The 22,762-nt window shown below is 43.3% G+C and overlaps 1 protein-coding gene across 1 annotated transcript; it reads right to left on the reverse strand.

Moving 5' to 3' along the window:
• Positions 1-224: 224 nt before the first annotated feature.
• On the reverse strand, positions 225-22,744 carry steap2 (STEAP family member 2, metalloreductase). Its single transcript, XM_015954830.3, has 6 exons — positions 22,200-22,744; positions 16,996-17,423; positions 14,385-14,551; positions 10,589-11,116; positions 3,877-4,041; positions 225-1,189 (listed from the first exon to the last, which is right to left on the reverse strand). The coding sequence occupies exons 2-6, from the start codon at positions 17,387-17,389 to the stop codon at positions 896-898; spliced, it is 1,548 nt and encodes a 515-aa protein (XP_015810316.1). The 5' UTR covers positions 17,390-17,423; positions 22,200-22,744; the 3' UTR covers positions 225-895.
• Positions 22,745-22,762: the final 18 nt, after the last annotated feature.

A 22,762-nucleotide genomic window follows, 5' to 3' on the forward strand; every position in this document is an offset into this window, starting at 1 on the left:
TTAGAAGAACTAGAGGACATACTGAAGATGTGACTCAATCATTGAATCGGGTGTGTTGGAGCAGGGGAACGGCTAAAGCATGCAGGCCAGTGGCCCTCCAGTACCATGAGTGAATAGATCAGGGCTCACCGACTCCACCACCCTCCCTAACCCATACCTTACAACATTTTTCCCTGGCTGACTTCAACTGTGTGTCAAATAAGAGTCTTCGGTGGGCAAACAGCTTGTATGAAACACAACGCAATACATTTTAATACGTTGGCTGAATGTGAAGAAAAAAATATACAGATACATTTATAAAGGATGTTTTAGTATGAATTCAAGCCATTTGAGATGCCTCTCAGGTTTAGATGTACATTTCTGTTTTCTAATTTGCCAGTAGTCTACAGACCATCACAACATTAAAATATTCAGATCAGTTCCTGTGAGTATGGGATCACAGTGTAGGTTACAGTTTGTCTCAATATTGCTGTTAACAGACAGCACCATGTCTGTTTTATAAACTCCGTTTCACACCATGTCTGCTGCTTGTGAATGCTCTTTATCTGTTAACACTACTGTGAATGAAAGTTACACACAAACAGGATTCATAAACACCAGATAATGATGGAGTCACCAACGTTTCTAAACAGGGTTTATGAATGCTGTTAAAAACAGACTGAAGGCAGTTGTACGTGGTGTTCTGACCCAATATAACTATGTGGTGTTTTGAGTCACTATACCAGTCTGGTAGGGATGAATAACTCTGATCTGATACTTAAGATACGTTTCTGACATCCTACACAGAACACATCAGATAAAACACCAAAAAGGTAAATCTAGAATATTCTTGAAGCTAAAACAAACTAGTGTCCACCAAGAAATGGCCTAGAATTTAGATCCAGTAAAGCAGCGATCACATGATGGTAACTCTCTCAGGTGAGACATTAGTAGCTGATCCAACAGGTTCCAGTCGCTGGCACTTGTACATGTTGGTATCCAGACCTTTACGGATCTGGTGGAGCTTGTAAGCCACACAGGGGAGCAACGTCAAAACCTTCCCCAATATGACACACACCGGCAGTGCCAAGGACACCACAAAGCTAGGGGGCAGGTAGAAACGGTAGGCCTCCTCTTCAAAAGCTCTTTTCCAGCCAAACAGAAGACCGTGGAGAGTGGCGATGACAAGGGCAACATAGCCCAGAGTGGACTGAAGAAACACATGAGAGAGACAGTTTAGACAGGCACCGCTCATCACGTGTCCAATACATTCCCCACAGTGAAGCACGGTGGTGGCAAAATCATGCTGTGGGGATTTTTTTTCAGCTGCAGTGACGGGATGACTAGTTGCAATCGAGGGAACGATGAATTTGAACAAGTACAGGTATATCCTAGACAAGAACCTTCTCCAGAGGGCTCAGACTGGGCCAAAAGGTTTACCTTCCAATGTGACAGTGACCCTAAACACACAGCTAAAATAATGGAGGAGTAGCTTCACAGCAATTCTGTGACTGTTCTTGAATGGCCCAGCTCGATTGGGTTTAAGCCCTGACTTAAACCCAATCGAGCACCTCTGGAGAGACCTAAAAATGGCTATCCACCACCATTCACCATTTAACCAGACAGAACTAGAGAGGATCTGTAAGGAGGAGTGTTGCATCTTAACCAAGAAGACTCATGGCTGTATTAGCTCAAAAGGTGCTTCTACAGGATAGCCTGACAGCCAGGCTGTCCTGTTTCTCCCCAATTTGGGGTAATGATTTTTTTGCTGCTGCTAAAAATGACTTGGGCTTTAAAGAATGGCCTAACAAGGGCGTTGCGAATTTGCAAGACCTATACGAGGAACATTCATTAATGTCATTCAGGGAATTAAGGGCAAAGTTTAATATCCCGCAGAAACACTTTTTTAAGTACTTACAACTTAGATGTTTTATTCTGGCACACTTAAATAACTCAGTACATCAACCTCCACTGTCAGTCCTAGAAATTAATGTTACAAAAAACTATTTTGATAAAAGATTGGTGTCCCAGTTTTATAGCATGTTAGTCAAAAACCATAAGGACAACTCTGATAGTAGAAGACGGGAATGGATTAGTGACTTACAAGAAGACATTTCATCTAGTGAATGGAGTAAAATATGTTTAAAAGCACACACTCAAACAATTAACACTCGTTTGAGAATGATACAATTTAATTGGATAATGCGAACATACATATCCCCTGTACAACTGAATAAATTTGATCCTAATATAATTGATCTATGCTATAAATGTAATAGACATCAGGGTACATTATACCATTGCCTGTGGAAATGTGAAGAGATTCAAAAATTTTGGATTTCAGTGTTACAATATATCTCTCAGATCACAACTTCCCTTGTACCACTTTGCCCTAGGTTATGTATTTTAGGCTTGTACCCAGATGACTGTACTCTGTCGCGTGTGGAAAGAAAAATGATCGATCTTTGTTTGTTACAGGCCAAACGCTGTATTGCATTATGTTGGAAGAATGTTGGTTGCCCCTCCTTTAACCACTGGTTAAACAACGTAACATCGAGTTTAGCTCTGGAGAAACTGACTTATATTGTTAAAGAGAAGGTCTCTGAATTTTATAACATTTGGAAGATACTTCTGGATCTACTGAGAAGTGGGGATTTGGAGGGGGGTGAGGGGTGAATAAGATAACTAGACAATGAGGAATAATGTCTGACGTGTTGTTGGGAATATACTGTGTAACCTAATTTTTTTTTTATTATTTTATTAGTTTTTAGTTTTTATTTTTATTTAAAAAAAATTCTCTTATTTGCATGCATTGTTTGTTATCTTAAATTATTATTCACTTACCTTGAATCTGTTAGGATTAACATTTTTATTATTATTATTATTATCATTATTGTTAGTATTTTAATACCTGCCATATGTACATCATATTTTGTGTTGGATACTGTTGATGGAAGGGGGGCAAGGGAAAAAAGGGGGAAGAAAAAAACTAAATAAACATATGTTTAATAAAAGGTGCTTCTACTAAGTACTAAGCAAAGGGATTAGATACTTAGGACCATATTTTGATATTTTAGTTTGTCTTTCTTAATAAATCTGCAGAAATTTCACAAAAATGTTTTTATGGGGTAATAAAGAGTGAAAAACTGACAGGGGTCTGAATACGTTCTGTAACCGCTGTATATGATTTACAACCCAAAGAATTCTATAAGGCCAACTAATGACAACTTTTATTTGAATTTGAATGAAAGATTTAGCTCCTTTCTGATGTTTCATCTCCACACAGGGACTGAACTTAGCAGCTGCATGTGTGGTCAGACCTGGGACACTTCTGAGACACACTGTTACACCCTAGACTGAAGGTGGGTGACACACCTCAGATATTATCCCACATCTTTGGGTTGTGGATTGTAATGGGCGACGTAAAAGGTATATAGAAATGAAATTGCTCATTTAGAAATTTAGCAAAAGGTAGATATTATGACTCTACCGGCCTACTGCGATCGTGCATGAATGTCATCTACTTTGGACGAATGCAGCAGTGGCCTTTGATCTTTTGTCTGGCTTGACATTTTTTCCTGACAGTAAACATTTAGAACCACAAGTTCACAATTTTGTTCTTAAATTGTTTTTTTTACAAGTGTTCCAAGTTAGAGCCCTATGGGATCTCGCAAGATCTCGCGAGATCCCACAGGACCCAGTGTGAATTTTATGAGAGCGGCTAAGATAAAAGCAGTGGGTCCTGAATTTGCTAGAACATGGAGAGTGCAGCTGAGGTGGCGAACAAAATTAAGGGTCATGGTTAGTAGAAGCTGCTGTGTATCAGATGGTTCTCGACAGAGTAACCATGATTCGATCATTCTGGTTCTTTGGGAGATGACTTTGGAACGGTCTTACCTGGATGAAGCTGAATTCTCTCCAGTTGAGTGAGCTGCTAATGGAAGGTATGGAGGAGACAGCCAGAAGAGCCAGGAGGCCAAAGCTCATGATCCCAAATGAAACATACATCTCCACTCTCCACACCTCCTCCTCATTCCAGTAGTTCTCCACGTTAGCACGGACCTGTAAACATGCAGTCATGTAAAACGTCTAGTTTCACATACAGTTGCATGTGGTACAGGAATGGTACCAAGCTAAACAGAGCAGTCAGACACAACAGTCTGGAACTGGATCCCTCTCGGATCAGAGACCACTGGACTCTCCTGGTTTTTGACACATTTTATAACCCAGAAGCTCCAGTCAGAACTAAAACCTGAACCTGGTTCATCCATTCAGAAGGGACAAGGGCGGTGGAGCTGTATATTCCTAAATGAAGACATTTTAGAGCTGCACTCTGCTACACTGATGCTGATTCCTGCTCGTTGTTGTGGCTACACGCTTGAGTAGTTTTCTCTTTATTTACCAACATAAACTCTACATCTGTAGACTGAACATCTGCTGCAGAATCAGCTGGTGTGCGTTTTAACCCAGTTCTGAACTGAAGTTTTTATCCCTTTATAGGGCCAACATCTATTTTTAGACACTTCCACTCACGTCATAAATGATGTCCGTGTGCCTTTTCACAAACTCTTAGAATTACGGGATTTCACCCAACCAATCATCAGAGATCAAGCTAGTCACGGTTCGCACCATGGCGCCATTCCACCAATCGGTGTGAGGCTATGAAGCGCCAAATACTGATGTGTCTGCAGAGCCAGAAAACAGCTCGGTCTCCTTTCGTGTTTACGGTCTGATCTTTAAAACTAACAATGCTAGGTTTATGTAACTCTCACATCATGAGGCTAACTAGTTGTGCTAAATAACGATACATGTGTTGTAGTTGGTGAAATCTTAGCATGAAAATCAAATCTGACATATTTGAACATACGCCCCAAAAAAGTAAAGTAAATTAAGAGTATTTTTAGATAAAATCTGTTGTTTTTTTAGACATAATCTTAATATTCATGGTAACAGTAATAATAAAAATTATGATATTGAATATATCAAAATATATCAGTTTTAAACTAAGATTTCTCTGGGAAATGGAGGACAGTTATTTAGCCAACCAATCTCGCCATCAGTGATGATAATGAGGTAGATCCTCAAATATAAAATATTCAAATAATCTATATTTTATCAGAAATAGTATCTATAGTTCAATTCCTTTCCAAAAATATTCCACAATAATCTGTTTATATAAAAGTATACTGTAGAGCCCTGCACTGAAGCCCTAGGCCCTCGGGTCGGCCCGGCCCGACGGCCCTCGGGCCGGGCTTCGGGCCAACGACTGTGTAATTACCTCAGACACGGGCCGGGCCGGGCGCCTTTATTTGTAATCGAATTCATTTAAAAAATTGAAATACAAACGCAGCAGTAGAGCCCTGCGCGGGACTGTTTTCTTCATCCCGCTCCTACCCGCTCCCACTGAATTTCTGACCATTACCGCCTGCAACAGAACCATGTGTGTTACACTCCCGCCCACACCCGTAGCGTGCATGTCTACTCCCGCCCGCAACCGCAAAACTCGGAGAAATTATTACCTCACAATAAAAGATGTATTGAGTTTGCATCCTCTCTGGTCCTGAAGAAAACATGTCACAACCCGCGGCTCTTCCATCCATCTGATGCGGCTCTCTGTGCTTGTAAATTAATGAATGGATATTTAAATAAAATGCTTTATATTTTACTGCATTAATTTTACACCTGTATGCCAATTCTAAATGTAAAGATTGTCTGCGTAAACCCGAACAGGCCCAACCTGGTCTTACTGTGAGACCGGGTTGACGCGTCACGCTTGTGCGTAATCATATGCGCTTCCTGAGCTGAAGAGATTCTGGGATTCTCCTCAGACGGCTCCTGGATGTGTTGCCACATTGGAGACAGGAACAAGCGCTATTCAGCCAAAGTTTCATCATCAGGGAACATTTTCTAAGTGACAAGTCTCTCTGAGCGACAGGGTTTGGAAAACACTCGCCTCAGTGGGAGGAACCTTCCCGCATGCGCTCTGGTTCTGCAACGCGCTCCAAGCCAATCTCCACAACTTCAGCTCGCTGTGCACATATGCGCTGACAGCGAGCTGCGCTGAGCAGCTCAGATGTTCAGATGGGAATCTTTTCTTGGGTGATTTAGCTACATCTGCAATGTGTGTAACAAATAAAATGTCAGTTCGTCTGCATGTGTCAGGGTAATTCTTTCTATTCTTTCAAAATAAACGGCCAAATACGGGAACTGTCCGGTCAACACAAGCCCTTCTTTTGACTGTTTTGTTTTCTTGTGAAAATTGTTGGAAAGAGATCAAATTTAACTTGATTACCACCAGAGCCTGCGCCGTCATCTCTGTGACAGTAAACGAGGGAAAAACAAATTGATCAGATCCTTCACGTCTTTTAACACATTGGTCAGGATTGATGCACTTTGTTTTCATTTAGTTGGTTAAAAAAAAGTCGGGCTCGGGTCGGTCCAGAGAATCCTGAAAGCCTTTTCGGACAGGGTCGGGCTGGGGCTCCACCCCCTTGGGCCGGGCTGGACACGGGCTCAGATTTTAGGCCCGTGCAGGGCTCTAGTATACTGTATTGTGATATATTCTGTATTTTTGAACAGTGTAATAATGTTCTAAAATTAGCTAGATTATTCTAAAGTGTCTTATATGTATCTATATTATTCAAAAATAATGTTTATTTAACTTGTTCATATTATCTTATTTTGGGATTTCTTTTACCAGAACAGGGCCAGCGTCCATATTTGATCACTTTGTTTTCACTGATTTTCTGGATGTAAAATAAATCTTTTTGAAAACTGTAACAACAGAAATATACTTTGGTTATGGACTACAATAACACCCTGGGGTTGACATTTAAAAAATTAAACTACTTCAATGAGTGCCCTATAAAGGGTTAATTATCCAGTCAGATGGAGTTAAGAATACTTTTTAAATACATTAGGAGTTTTTAATCAGGCCAGCTTCCCATGACCATTGCAAAGACCCATATGTACTGCCCATGCTTTGCTTCTCTATGCTGGGATTTCAGCAGGTTTCCTTCTTTCAGTGGTCTGCATCATTAACTAGCAATAAAGCAAATGACACACACACAGACAGGGCTCGTTCTATGGAAGAGGAGAGTAAAGTAAATTTCACGCTAGTCGGCCTCTATCTGACAACGCAGTTGCATCTTTTAAATCAACTGTTCCATCTTTACTGTCCTCAGCATCTCAGAGGCATGTAGCAGAGGGCAATATTTTCATTTCTAGCCCCTCACAAATTGATGCCTTAGTTCATCATGTTAATTCCTCTTTAAGTGTGGCATTAGATGATGTTGCCCCTTTAAAAACAAATGTAATTAGGGACAGGATGTTGGCTCCCTGGTTTAGCTCTCATTTACGAGCTTTAAAACAAAACTCTAGGAAATTGGAGAGAACATGGCGCTCGTACCATGAGGAGTCCTACTTATCCTGGAAAAATAGTCTTGTGCTTTATATAAATAAGCTTCGACAAACTAGAACTGCTTATTTCTCAGTGTTAATTGAGGAGAATAAGCATAATCCTAAATTTCTTTTCAGTACAGTTGCTAAACTTACACAGAATCATAGCTCTGAGCCATCTATTCCCTTAGCCCTCAGCAGCAATGACTTCATGGGATTTTTTACAAGTAAAATTAATTCTATTAGAAACAAAATCTTTAGCATTCTCTCTAATGCGATTTCTTCTTCCTCAGTAAGTGAGGCTGCATCAGAGGTGACTGTAGAACCTCATCTGTGCTTGAACCGTTTTGATCCAGTTGAGCTTTCAGAGTTATCAAAAATATTAGCTTCATCTAAACCTTCCACTTGCATTTTAGATCCAATCCCAACCAAATTATTTAAAGATGCATTTCCTTTGGTTACTGCCCCCATTCTAGATATAATCAATCTATCCTTAGTAAATGGATATGTACCACAGGATTCTAAGGTTGCTGTAATAAAACCTTCACTTAAGAAGCCTTCTCTGGATCCAGATGACCCAATGAATTATAGACCAATATCTAACCTTCCATTTTTATCCAAAGTCCTGGAGAAAATAGTGGCCATCCAAGTATGTGAGCATTTAAACACTAATGCTCTGATTGAGGAATTTCAGTCTGGTTTTAGAGAGTATCACAGCACTGAAACTGCATTAGTGAGAGTTACAAATGATATTCTCCTGGCCTCAGATAAGAATCGTGTGTCTGTTCTAGTCTTCTTAGATCTCAGTGCTGCCTTTGACACAGTTGATCACAATGTTCTTTTAGAAAGACGTGAACATGTTGTAGGGATCAAAGGAACAGCGATAGGCTGGTTTAAATTCTACCTGTCTGATAGATTTCATTTTGTAAATGTACATGACAAATCTTCTTCATACTCCAGGGTTACTTGTGGAGTACCACAGGGTTCAGTGCTTGGACCAATTCTTTTTACTATATATATGCTCCCAATTGGTAAAATCATTAGACAGCATGGGATAAACTTCCACTGTTATGCTGACGATACTCAGTTATATTTATCCATTAACCCTGATGAACCTAATCGGTTAGGTAGATTACAGGCTTGTCTTGAGGACATAAAAAAATTGGATGACTCTAAACTTTTTGCTTTTAAATCAAGACAAGACGGAAGTTCTCATCTTCGGACCAGAAATCCAGAAAAAGAAATTACTTAGTCAATCACCTGACCTGAATGACATTACATTAATCTCCGAGAACAAAGTAAGGAACCTTGGTGTTATCTTTGACCAGGACATGTCATTCAAATTCCAGGTTAAACAGGTTTGCAGGATTTCCTTTTTCCACCTTCGGAATATTGCTAAGATTAGAAGCATCCTTTCCAGGAGTGATGCTGAAAAACTAGTTCATGTATTTATTACATCAAGACTGGATTACTGTAATTCATTACTCTCAGGAAGTCCAAAGAATGTAGTTAAAAGTCTTCAGCTTGTCCAAAATGCTGCAGCTAGAGTTCTGATGAGAATTAAAAAGAGAGATCATATCTCTCCTGTCTTAGCTTCCCTACATTGGCTGCCTGTTAAATTCAAAATAGATTTTAAGATCCTCCTTCTCACAAATAAAGCTCTTAATTATCAAGCTCCATCATACATCAGTGATCTGATTGTTCCATATGTTCCTAACCGAGCCCTTCACTCTCAGACTGCAGGTTTACTGGTGGTTCCCAGAATATCTAAAATTAGGATGGGAGGCAGATCTTTTAGTTATCAGGCTCCTGTCCTGTGGAACCAGCTCCCAGCTTTAGTCCGTGAGGCAGACGCCTTGTCTACTTTTAAGACTAGGCTTAAAACATTTTCATTTGATAGGGCCTATGGTTAAAATCTGATGTTATCCTAGATCTGGACAAGTGGGGGAGTAGAGGGAGGTGGAGTGTACAGTCGGTAAAGACGGCTCTCCCTTGCCCTGCCTCCAACATGCCTCCATCTAAATAGGATAGATTATCCAGAGTTATCTCTGTAGTTATGCTGCTATAGGCTTAGACTGCTGGAGGATACACTGACCACTTTTCACACTCACTTCTTTCTTCTACAATCTGCTCTTTAACTGTATTATTTTCTGCAATTTCAGCTGTTAACTTTATTTTCTCTCTAAGTGTTTTTCTCCCCAGAAGCAGCTACAATGATGTTCTGCTGAGCTGTGGTGGCCTCATGGAGGGGGCTATCATCTAGCACACTGCTGCTAACCATTTAAACATTCTCCCTCTCCTGATAATAACTTTTTGCTTTCCTTGACATTGAATGTGCTACTGCTAGTTTATCCGTTTAATTAGAGATCCACTAGGATAAATACAATAAAGGTTATCTCTCACCAAATAGGATATTTACTAAGAAATCACAATGTAACCATAGACACATTGCTTGGTGTGTGTGTGTGTGTGTGTGTGTGTGTGTGTGTGTGTGTGTGTGTGTGTGTGTGTGTGTGTGTGTGTGTGTGTGTGTGTGTGTGTGTGTGTGTGTGTGTGTGTGTGTGTGTGTGTGTGTGTGTGTGTGTGCTCTGTCTTCTCCATCCCCAGTGAGTCGTGGAGGATGGCTGCTTATACTGAGCCAGGATCCTCTGGAGGTTTCTTCCTGTTAAAAGGGAGTTTTCCTCTACACTGTCACTAAATGCTTGCTTAGTATGAGGATTGCTGTAAAAACTCTGACACTAGTCAGTGACTTGATGCAAGTTGCTGGGTTCCTTATATAGGAAACATTTATTTTGATTGGCTTAATGAACTGACCTGTATTGGAATGTTTATTATGTGAAGTGCCTTGAGATTACTCTTGTCGTGATTTGGTGCTATATAAATAAACTTGAAATGAATTAAAGCCCAATGAGACTGAGATCCTGCAGGACTCAACTCAAATCTTGTGGGAGCGTGTGGTTTGGAGGTTACAGTGGGTGGGAGAGAGCGGATTGAAAATAAAATGCAGATCCTGGATTTGCTAGAAGATGGAGTGCACTTGAGGTAACAAACAAAACGGCTGGAGAATATGAAACTAAAGAAAAGGAAGGAAACAACAATCTCAACCCAACGCCAACTGTTCGCTGACTTTTCACTAATTATGCCATTTTGTGATTTTTTAGGAGCCAAAAAAAAATCTGAAATACAAATTTGATAAACTGCATAGCCTTACTTGCTGGGAGGCGGTGTTCAGCAGCAGGAAACGCTCAGACCGTCTGAGGGGCAGACTCAAACTGTAGAGGAGGTGGACTGCAGCCAGGAAGAAGCTGATCAGACCTAACTGCTTCCTGCTCTGCAGCCATCCCTCTAGCCATGGGGGGAAATGCCTGTACTTGGTACCATAGTAGAGCTGGTGTGCTGCTGCCATCTGCCCCACCAGGTACACCAGGGCCAACAGAGTGATGGCCACAGCAGGCAGAGTCCGGTTCACAATCTCTATGGGAATCTTGTAGAAGTCACTCTGCTTGTGCTTCACGTAAGGGTGAATTATGTCTCGTACAAAAGAGTAAGCAAAGAACAAGATGGAGAGAGCCACAGCAGTAAGGAAAGGCCCCTTCCATCCCGGGAACAACCGTAGCGAGATGTTCTCGATGTCCCGGGACGACGACAGGGGGCCCATATCCACTGGCTGGAACTGGAGCTGGCGGGCCAACTCCATGATGAGCTGTCGAGCCTCCACCGAGTCGCTGCAGATGAACACCTATCAGAACCACAGAGAAGAGGTAAGAGGTGATCCAAATAAGACTAGTAGAGAAAATCTGGGCGGTACCTCTCTTCGTGTTAATAAGATTCCAATCCTCTTCTAAACACAATAAAGAAAAGCTTGTTGATAGTTCCCACTAGTTTAGGGTTATGGTAATGCAGATGACACACAGATCTACCTAGCTCTATCACCTAGTGACTGTGGTCCCCTAGACCAGTGGTTCCCAACCTTTTTCCCTAGGGACCCCGTTTTTTACCAGTAAAATTTTTGACGACCACCTCCCATTCTCTCTTCCAGTACAAACAGTATTAAGAAATGATAAAACTGTTCAAGCACATTTTAATATGCTTTGATTCAATAGATAACAGTAATAGTAGGCTCCAGTACAGAACAAAGTCATTAACAAAACCAAACAGAGCATAATGTGCTTGACAGTTTGTGTTACTTTTCTGAACACATGGTTTCTTGTAAACACTGATAAATCAATCATTCCTTTCAATAAATGTTTGACACATAAAAATACACGGAGCAAAATGTACTTAAATGTGTATATTACTGTTTATACTAGATTATTTACTGTAAAGGCTGTGATTAATCAACCAGTCCTGTCTTTAATGAACTTTTGACACTTGAAAATAAAACAGTGAGCTGAGCAAAATGTTCTTAAAAGTGTGTTACTTTTTCTGTACTAATTATTTCCTGTCTTAATATCAGTAAACTTTTCACTCATGAAAAAAAGTGAGCAAAATGTAGGCTATAAACAAGTAATAAACGAAGTTTTAACCCCTTAAAATAGAGAGGTCCTGGTGACCCACTGAGAGGCTTTGGCGCCCCCTTGTAGGGGTCGGGACCCCCAGGTTAGGAACCACTGCCCTAGACTCACCCTGTCTGTGTCTGGAGCAAGTTAATGACTGGATGCAGAGAGTCAAACTTCCTCCAGTGAAACAAAGACAAGACTGAAGTCATTGTTTTGGGAAATCAGAAGGATCGGATGGATGTTATTGCTCAACTTGGCTCCAGAGGAATAAAGACAAAGACTCAGGTTATAAATCTTGGTGTCATAAGTGATTCAGGCCTGAGCTTCACTGGTCACATTAAGGCTATATCTAGATCAGCGTTTCATCATGCTAGGTTCATTAACTCCAACAGTCATATGCTGGAACCACCTGGCTGGAGCTGAAATCCTGTTACTGTCAAACTGTGAATTATGTTTAATGTTCGTTATAAATGCAATAAAGGAAAGTTGAACTAGTTGTGTCTCTGACAGCCTGATACCAACAAAGTCAAAGAATCCCATTCAAGTGACTTTTTATGTGTTACAAATTCACAGACTCATCCCTTGAGTTAGGAGCCCTTTTAATTCACTAATAGTTCATTAAGACGTTTTGTTTTTTGTCTTAGTAAATGCCTAAGGATTGATTTGAATTGAAATTGTGTTGAAATTAAAAGTTTAGATTTTTGGTGGAGGGGTTTGTAGGGATCCATTGTCAGGGTCAGATAGCCGCTTGTGGGGTCTCCCATAGCAAACTAGTGCTTTCATGGAAGAATGAACAGAATACCAGACTGTCTGACTAGGAGGGTAACCGGGGTCCTGGACCGGGCTTCCTTCTATCCGGCCGATCCAGCCTCAGCCCAAACACAAGCCAGTCTAACTGTGGAGTTATGGTGGTTCTGGCGTATGATCAGGATGCTTCCATCCTTCCCAGGGGAGTGGTTTCGGGCCCCTGGGTGAACCAAGGACACGCTGGAGGGAATATATTTCTAGGCTGACCTTGTTGTGTTGGTAGAAATGTATAAAATAAAATAAACATAACATTTGTATGGCACTTTTCTAGCACCTCTGACCTTTCAGAACCATTAAAGGGGCCATATAATAGAAAATCCACCTTTTGGAGCTTTTAACCAGGTGATATTGTTATTTCCTCATGAAAAAAAAAAGTCTAGTTCTGGCTGCATTCGTGCATTTTCTTATTTCAGTTGCAAATTTTGAATTTTACTTTGAAAATCCTGTAAAGCGTCAATGTAAATGAATGTCATCATCAGGCCCTGTTCCTATCCCAGAAGCTAGTCTCTGGTCTGACACCTGTCTCCCCTGCAAGTGCGGCCCCAAGGGGTGCCCAGGGGTGACTATGGCCACCCCTAGAAAATTGCTGCTGCCCCCCCCCCCCCCCCCCCCAGGAAAAGCCAGTGTTAACAAATCATATTAATGTTCAGTGAAACCATACATTGATCTTGTTTATTCAAGACATAATAATAAAACAAAATAAAAATATTACAATTAATGAGTAAAGAAATATTAAGAATAAAAAAAATACATAAGTTTCTGCTGCTCACCATTTAAAAAAAGTTTTTATCTCCATAGATTTTTTAACACAGCAACAGGTGAATTAACCCAAAAAACACATTTTTAAATTTAATTATGGATAACATTTTAAATAACTGAAATGTATATTTCTGAAATGTTTGTGAATATGTTATTTTAATTAAAACAAATAAAGGCGCAGTGCAGTACATCACCAATGGCTAAATTCTCCCAGGAAGGGACCACAAGGACCAATTTGGTGTGCCACCCCAAAAATGCCTTTGGCCCCATCTGGCCACCCCTGTCAAAATTTTCTGGAGGCGCCCCTGCTCCCCTGGCCAGCAAGGATATAGATCTTAGGTGACTACTGCTTTGTAGCAGACTTGGTAGTCTAGTGGTTAAAGTGCCTTGCTGGTCACTGGACTACAACAGCAGGCTGGCCTAAAATGCTGTAGTAGGCGTGTTTTGTCTGTGCGGGCGTGGGCGGAGCTTCACTGAAGCAAACTGTTTTATTTCCAGTTATGAATTCAGGCTGATGAAAAAAACCTCATATTTAAGATAAAATGGTGCTAATACTTGATCATATACTGTGACTACCTTTGTTGTCAAAGGTTTAAAATATGGAACCTTTAAGAAAGATTTAAAATCCAAGTAAATGATGGCTTTTATATTAATTGGGTCATGATATTCAACAGGCACTATTTGGTCCCACTCACACCTGCTCCTCCTTTGATAACTGTCCAGTTTCCAATTTTCCTTGTTGGTTTACAGGTTTTCTGGACAGCTTCCAATTTTTCCAGCAGTTTCCCGACGATCCTCCTCGGATCTTTGTGATGTTTGGCTCTGTTGTTGTATATTTCAGTGGCATTGTGTTTGTTTTTCGGCCTTGACCTGTTGAATCTGGTGTGAGATGGGTTGTTATGGTTTATAATGAACAGTAATAAACTGGTTGCTGGATTTTACCTGTTTGCTGGCATCTTTGGGGCAGCTCTGCTGCATGGCCCAGGCTGAGATCACGTTGAAACCTTTCACCACGACAGAATTAGGCAGCAGTGACGCCAGATACTCGGCATTAGACTCGGGATACTGGTTAATTCTCCGGTTGTTACTCACATCAACAATAACCTTCCCTGCAGAAAAAAAGATGTATTTTTCTTCATTTTTGCATTAAAGATGACGACACTGTAACAAAAAAAGATCTATGTAGCATTGTGTCTTTCTAAGAAATTGGAACAGATGCACCAAATTTCTAAATCAAAATCTAAACGACAGCCATTCATTCAGTCAGGAGGAGAAGATACACGATGTGTTAAAACCCCGCTGTTCAAGCAGACACAATTAAACGCAGACAGAGTCAGTCTGGGTGAGGTCCTGAGCCTTCTGTGTTTCAGAACAACCATCTGACGCCCTGTCCACACGTAGCCGGGGATCTGCCAAAACGTAGATATTTTTCTACGTTTTGGCCTGTCATCCACACGAAAACGGAGTTTTTTCACACGAAAACGGATCTTTTTAAAAACTAGGCTTCCTGGGGCTGGAGGCTAGGAGGGGGATCTGGCCGTCTGGTTGGGGTCTGGGGTGGTGGGTTGCTGTGCTCAGCGTTGGGCGGGGAAGCCTGCTCATCAGCACCCCAGCAGAAAGGGTCAAACTCTGGTTACCGGTGATGGTTGTACCCCATGTGCAGCAGTACCGGGACCAGAGTGAATAGGGTGTGTATGGGGAGCATGAGTGGGTGTCCGGCATGCATTTTTGTAAGTCTTGGGTTGTATGTGCATGTGTGAGCATGAGAGAGGGAGTGTGTGACTGTGTTTGTGTATGACTGTATATGTCAGGTGGGGCCTTTGACTCCTCCCCTCTCCTGGAAATTCTCTTGATGATATAGATCTTTGTCCCCCCTCCCCCTGCCACACCTGGTGTGAGGGGTTGTGCCGTGGTCTGCCTGAGTGTTCGTGGCAACCGGGTCTGGGGGTTTAAGATTTTGGCATCTGCCTGATAGATCCCGGTGGCTGCCTGGTGGGGTCTGGGTCCCTGGGCTCTGCTGGGTCCCCGGCAGGGGTGGTCGCCCTTGGGTCCCGGGTTGCTGGGTCCCGGGCTCGGCCGGCTAGGGGGTGGGAGGCTGCGGGCGGGCCTGTGGGCTTGCCGCTGATGTCTCCAGGGACTCTGCCGGCTGCTGGTTGTGGCCCCCCGGGGCGATCCTCTGTGCCTCTCGAGGGGGGCGGGGGCCTTTCTGGTTGCAGTCTCCTTGGGGTTCCTGCATTCTGGGGCAACGCCTGGATCTCTGAGACTTGGAGCTCCCCCCGTCTCCTGCGCATCTTTGGGGGGCGGATCTGTGGTCCCTCACACTCTCTATTGGACGCTTTTACAGAGAAACCTTACATAAACAAGCGCGTTCACACACACAGGTGCTCACATGGTGCTCTCAAAAGTATGGGCTTGGGCACGTTCAACACAGGTCTTAAGACTATGGGGGGCACTTAATGCACTGTGATTTATTATCGTGATTCTTCAGTTAAGCAATATTGATTATATATTTTTTCGTCAAGTTGACACGGTGATAGCTTGATCTTGTTGTATTGTTGTTGTGTCCCTTTTTTTTGTCCTTTTGCTTTTGTTTGTCTTTTTCTGCAGGTCTAGAAGCAGACTCTTGTTCATTGTTTATTTTTGTGGACCCCCCCCCCCCCCTCTCTCTCTCCCCACCTTTTCTTTTCCTTTCTCTTTCACCTCTGTCTCCGTGTCTGGTCGGAATTACCAAGCATTCAACAACAATAACAATAAAGTTTTAAGTATCAGGCGTGACATTAAAAGCAAACGCTTTGATGCTCCACCTGAGAGTAAATCTGTAAGGCTTGTCACCAGCATTCAGACAACAATTCTGCTTGCTTCACAGCCAGACGGGACACGGTTAAAAAAAAAAAAAAAAAAAAAAAAACCTCCGGCCAAAGTGAAGATCTGCGTTTTCTCCGTTTTGGGTGTCTGCGTGTGGACAGACAAAACTGGAATTTTAAGGTCCGCAACGTCACTTTCCGCGACAAAAAAATGCTGACATCACGTGTGTGACCTGTGTTTACACTAGCCGACAGCATGGAGTCCCTCAGAGCTGCGCTCGCTTTATCAATTGTCCAAGCGCTTTCTGCTTGTTTGTTTTTGCAAGCGGAATTACTGCTCCTTGAGGAAGACCACAGACGAAGGACGAGGTTAAGAAGTACTGCCGCCTACAGGTCTGGCATGTCCTTAACAACGTATTTATCCGGGTACGTGTGGACAGAGTTTTGTTTTAAAACGAGGTGGTGTGGATGCAAGTTTTTGGAGGGGCGGATATTCGTTTTTAAATAAATCCGGCTACGTGTGGACTAGGCCTGAACCAAGTATGGCCTCCACGCTTAACCCCTGTCCTCACTAAACACTTGTCTTGTCTCATCTACAAAATGCAGATCAGTGGTCCTTGAGGACCAGGATGAACACCGCTGAGCTAAATCCAGACACCAGCAGATTGATGAGTGGTGGGGGTGCTGACTAATGCCTTTTCTTTCATGGGTGCTGTTTGTGGTGGAGAAGAAGCGACTGTGTGCTGTACCTTCCATGAGATGTTTGAGGTCCCACAGAGCAGAGTAATGCTCACGGCGGATTGCCAGGAACACAACGTTAGCCTTCCCAACAGCGTCTTCGTAGTGGGTCACGTCCACCACATGTGGGAACGATTGGACAGCCAGCTTGGGATGGCGACTGCCCACCACCACCCTGAAGCCACAGCGGAGCAGGCGGAGGGTCAAACACCTGGAGAAGTCCCCTGAGCCCAACACGGCCACCACAGGCTCAGGAGGCACCAAACAGGAACTACCTGGATCTTCTGCCAGGTTCCGGGACACATTGGGAACCAAACGGGCCTGAGTGTGATGGTGATGGTGGGACGAAGAGGCTGAGAGGAGAAGCGGGCTCCTGTGGCAGTCCATCATATAGACCGGCTCCATCCTGTGTTACCTGTTTAGGATCGGCTAACTGGACCTGAAGGAAGTACACAACAGAAATTGTTTAGTTGTTTGACACTGATAAGTTACTTCAGAAATAAAGATAAATGCACGGACAAATAATGGTCATTTAAAATGAAACCGAGTTCCAAAAAGCACGTGGACCATGTCTTTATTACCTACCCGCTGAATTACTCCATCTCTTGGCATTACTCCTTGCTATCCTCCTTCCATGTTGGTCCTTTAATTTAAAATCCATGGTCTGTTTTTATGGTTGCAGCTTGTTTGGTTGACGGTACTTTGTTGTATCATTTTCATATTGTTTTCATGGCATGACTATTTGATGCTTTGTGTGCGGTGCTTGGGTTGGCTGTAATGCCACGTTGAAAGCGCTTTATAAATAAAAGTGGTAAGGTATGGTATGGTAAGCACCACCTCACCCCTGCCACGTGGACCTTAAGGGATAAACCATAAATCCTGCTCAATGGTCAACTTTCCTGGCGGGGTCACCCAATAGGACAGTGGGAGGGTTAATATCATATCTCTCTCCTGTCACCAGCTCGTCCAAACTGACCACCTCCTCTTGAGGATTCTAAAGGTGTGCTCTTAAGGAGCTTTCTGAGTGTATGGTCTGGAATAAGTTTCCTCTCTCTGCCAACCATTCCAATTGATTAAAATCTCATATTAAACTTAGTTGATAGTCCTGGTTTTTACTGTTGGGTTTTGTCTACTCAGTTCTGCTTGGTGTCTTTGTGTCTTATGACAATTATTTTAATCTTTACTTATATTTTCAAGGTTTTTTTAATGAATATATATATATATATGAATGTTTCCTGTTTTTTATTTTACCCTTTGTGCACCACTTTGATTGACAGCTTTGCCATGTGTGAAACACCATCCACCCATCCATCCATTTTCAGCCGCTTATCCGGAGTCGCGGGGGCAGCAGCTTTAAGCCTGGTTTATGCTTCTCCGTCAGCTCCGCAAGGGACAGACACGCACACGGAAGCGTTTTGCTTTCATACTTCTCCGTCTCCTGGAGAGTGTTGCAAAGCAATTGCCCGGCAGGACAACAGAGGGCGTAGCGCTGTTCTGTGGTATCCTGTCATGTATCGGTCCAAGATAGTGTGTTTATATTGTGTTTTTTTGTATATAAGAGACTTTTAACACGGACATATTTGTCTCTCATTCTCCCACCTCTTCATGCGCTCCCCACCTCTAAACCCACGTTTCCTGTCATCTGTCCACAAATAAAACGCTTGCTGTGCATCTTTTCACTCCTCCAGTCACGGGAGGATGAAACGTTCATATTTTTAGAGTTATTTCGCGAGGTATTCTTCAAGCTTCTCCGTGTCTGCCGCTAGTTAAACTCGGCTCTCTTTGCAATGGCGGCGCTGTAAACAACAGCGGCGTCCTGACCAATCACAATCTTGCGTAATCCGTTTCGTTCGACGGATGTTTAAAAAAGTGGGCTCGACTCCGTACGTACTTACGTGCCTGCCGGATCCCTACGCAAGGACGGATAATGGCGTTGCGTGTGCTCTGCACTGACGCAGACGGAGAAGCATAAATCAGCCTTAAGCCGGGATGCCCAGACTTCCCTCTCCCCCAGCTACTTAGGCCAGCTCTTCCAGGGGTCCCAAGGTGTTCTCTGACCAGCCGAGAGACATAGTCCCTCCAACGTGTCCTGGGTCTACCCTTTGGTCTCCTGCCAGTTGGACCTGCCTGGAAAACCTCACCAGAGAGGTGTCCAGGAGGCATCCTGACCAGATGCCCCAGCCACCTTAACTGGCTCCTCGACGTGGCGAAGCAGCGGGTTTACTCCGAGCCCCTCCCAGATGACCGAGCTTCTCAGCCTGTCTCTAAGGGAGAGTCCAGACACCCTGTTGAGAAAACTCATTTTTGCTGCTTGTATCTGCGATCTCGTTCTTCCGGTCACTACCCAAAGCTCATGACCATAGGTGAGGGTAGGAACGTAGATCGACCGGTAAATCAAGAGCTGAGCCAGAAGGTGCAGCTCTCTCTTCACCACGACAGATCAGTACAATGCCCGCTTCACTGCAGATGCAGCACCAATCCGCCTGTCGATCACACGCTCCAGTTTTCCCTCACTTGTGAACAAGACCCAGAGATATTTAAACTCATCCATTTGAGGCAGGACCTCCTCCCTGACCTGGAGAAGGCATTCTATCCTTTTCCAATTTAAGACCATGGTCTTGGATCTAGAGGAGCTGATTCTCATCCCAGCCACTTCACACTCGGCTACGAACTGCTCCAGCGAAAGCTGGAGATCACTGTCCGATGAAGCCAACAGGACCACATCATCTGCAAAAAGCAGAGACCTGATCCAAAACAGATCCCTTCAACACCTTGGCTGCACCTATAAATCCTGTCCATAAAAGTCATTAACAGAATCGGCGATAAAGGGCAGCCTTAGCAGAGTCCAACTCTCACCGGAAACAAGCTAGACTTACTGCTGGCAATATGGACCAAGCTCTGACACCGGTCATACGGGGACCTTAGAGCCCGTATCAGAGGGCCTGCTACCCCATACTCCCAGAATACCCCCCACAGGGCTGCCCGGGGGATTCAATCAAAGGCCTTCTCCAAATCCACAAAGCACATGTAGACTGGTTGGGCAAATTCCCACGCATCCTCCAGGATCCCCCTAAGGGTATAGAGCTGGTCCAGTGTTCCACGGCCAGGACGAAAACCACATTGCTCCTCCTGAATCTGAGGTTCAACAATCCGACGGAGCCTCCTCTCCAGAACCTCTGAATAGACCTTAGCAGGGAGGCTCAGTAGTGTGATCGCCTCTTTGGTACATTCTTGCTGTGTCTGATTTCTAATTCCAGCATGTTTGCTCTGTGATATAATGTTCTGATTACTGACATTTTGTGTATGGTGGGGTGTTCTGATGTCCATAATAGATATTGGTCTGTGTGTGTTGGTTTCCTGTATGTGTTTATGTTTAGGGTCCCGTCGGTCTGCCTGCTTATTTTCACGTTCATAAATGCTACTGCCTTCTGTTTCTGATTCATAAGTAAACTTTATGTTGTCTGTGTCGTCAATGTTATTCAAGTGTTGTGTTAGTATTTCTGTTTGACCTTTTGGAATGATGTCCAGTATGTCGTCTACATAGCGTTTCCATAGTTTTATTTTGCAGTTTGGGGGGGCAGTGGCTATGGCTTTTTGTTCCAGGTCTTCCATGAAAAACTCGCACAGGGTGGCTGATAACGGGTTCCCCATGGCGAAGCCTTCCAGTTGTTTGTATATTATGTTGTCATATGTGAAGTAAGTGGAGTTAGCTACCAGTCCTATCAGTTGTGCTATGTCATCTGCTGTGAGGTTTGTTCTTTTGTGTAAAGTCTTGTCCTGTCTGATTCGGTTAACTACTATGGTTTTATGTGTTGGTGTCTTTGTGAACAGGGATGTGACGTCATGCCCTAAGCATAAACAGATATAGGAAACCAACACACACAGACCAGTATTTATTATGGACATCAGAACACCCCACCATTCACAAAATGTCTGTAATCAGAACACTATATCACCGAGCAAACATGGTAACAGAAGAAAGAGAGAGCTTTAAAGACCTGCGGATATCCGACATTGTCGATAAACAAAGGAAAACAACAAACAACAACAGAAAGAAAGGAACAACCTAAGCAAAGAACCAGAAACCCAGAAAGACAAGAATCAAAACCAGTGATAACCCTACCGTACATCAAAGGCATAACAGAAAAAATAAGAGCAACAATGAAAAAACACAACATAAACACAACAACAAAACCATACACAACAGTTAGAAACAGACTAGTACACCCAAAAGACAAAATACCAGCTGGACTTAAATGTGGAGTTGTTTACAAAAGCATATTGCAAACTCTGCAATAAAACATACATAGGAGAAACCGGACGCCAACTCAACACACGAACAATAGAACATAGAGATAAGGAGACGTGGATGTGGGACCATGAACAGAGACAATGGGGTTTATACATTGGATCGTGCATGGGACTGCATCATCGGAGAGGGGAGAGTGGGTAGCAGAGGGCGACAACGTCCTCTGCTACCCACGGATAAACGGAGTAGGAAGTGACGCCACCATCAGCGTCAGCTCTGAGGAAGTTTGCAGCCACAAATGAAACTGTCAGCAAGGTAAAGAGAAACCTTTTCTGTGTGATCACCTCTGCGGTCCTCCTTTTTAAATGGGGGACCACCACCCCAGTCTGCAAATCTAGTGGAACTGCCCCCATGTCCATGCGATACTGCAAACACTGCATAAAACACTTCATCAATAAATTACTATGGTCCGGTATTTCAGTAATTTTGTGCTTTGGGCTCCAAAATGCCCCTGCATCAATCAATCCAACACGTCAGCCATCCATCCATTCATTCATTCATCCATGTACACTTATACCCTAATCCCATTTTCCATCCATCCATTCACCCATCCACCGATGACGCATTCAGGGACAGACATATTGCTCAGAGCTCTGCCTCTACATTGTTAAAATTCGTCTTCCTCCATCATTTTTAGCCCGAGCTTTTATTTTGAAATCTCGCTTTGGCTCATGCAGCCCCTCAGACTCCGAGCTGAAATCGGTTCGCTCAAACCGGATCCGTCTAATCAGACGTACTTTAGGTTCTTAGGGGCTCGTGACACACATTTCAACACCGAGCTGGTTTGGACCGCTCCGAGAGACGCGCACCTGACGTCTCACCGCAGCCGACGGTCCAGGAGCTGCGCAGCAAGCGGACCGACACTAGAACCGTGACGGAATAGAACAGCCGTGATGTGAGACCCACCTGGTGACGGAACACCGCGTGGATGCAGAAGTGGACCCTGCAGGTCGGCGTCCATCCTCTCCTGATGCTGCTCAGCCTGGAGTCAGACTCAGCTTCCGGTTCCAGCATCCGGTCCTCGAGAGGATAAAGGGAAGATTCCGGTGATTTATAGCAGCTGGAACCGTTCGCTCAGTCTGTGAAATATTAACCTGATCCACATGGTCAAGCACTGGACACTTGTCCTCATAGATTGTCCTTGTCCACATCTAGAGCACCGCTCAGTGTTTTTGTTTATTTAATTTAATAGTCTAAGTACCTCCGCTCCTGCTCTGACCTTTCATCCACCTCCTGTTAAGTTTCAGCTGAGACACAACTATGTGGACAGAACCATGCTTGAATCAGATTAAGTGACTTTCATTAAATTGTGTTTGAATTGAAACCGTTTTAATACGGGTGTGGACAGTTGGTGTTTAACGTGTTTTCAGATGAAAACAAACAGGTCTGATGGGATCAGTTTGAATGTGGGACAAATGATGAAGACAGAGATGGACACTTTTATTTCAACTAAAATAATAAAGTTGTCA

This window comes from Nothobranchius furzeri, chromosome 7, assembly GCF_043380555.1.
Source record: "Nothobranchius furzeri strain GRZ-AD chromosome 7, NfurGRZ-RIMD1, whole genome shotgun sequence".
Classification (NCBI taxonomy): domain Eukaryota; kingdom Metazoa; phylum Chordata; class Actinopteri; order Cyprinodontiformes; family Nothobranchiidae; genus Nothobranchius; species Nothobranchius furzeri.

Coding starts and splice junctions, on each gene's coding strand:
- steap2 (XM_015954830.3), bottom strand. CDS start 17,389: ATGGAGCCGGTCTATATGATGGACTGCCACAGGAGCCCGCTTCTCCTC. Junction 14,552..16,995: donor CCTCAAACATCTCATGGAAG/GTACAGCACACA, acceptor TTTTTTCTGCAG/GGAAGGTTATTGTTGATGTG. Junction 4,042..10,588: donor TGAACACCGCCTCCCAGCAA/GTAAGGCTATGC, acceptor GCATGTTTACAG/GTCCGTGCTAACGTGGAGAA.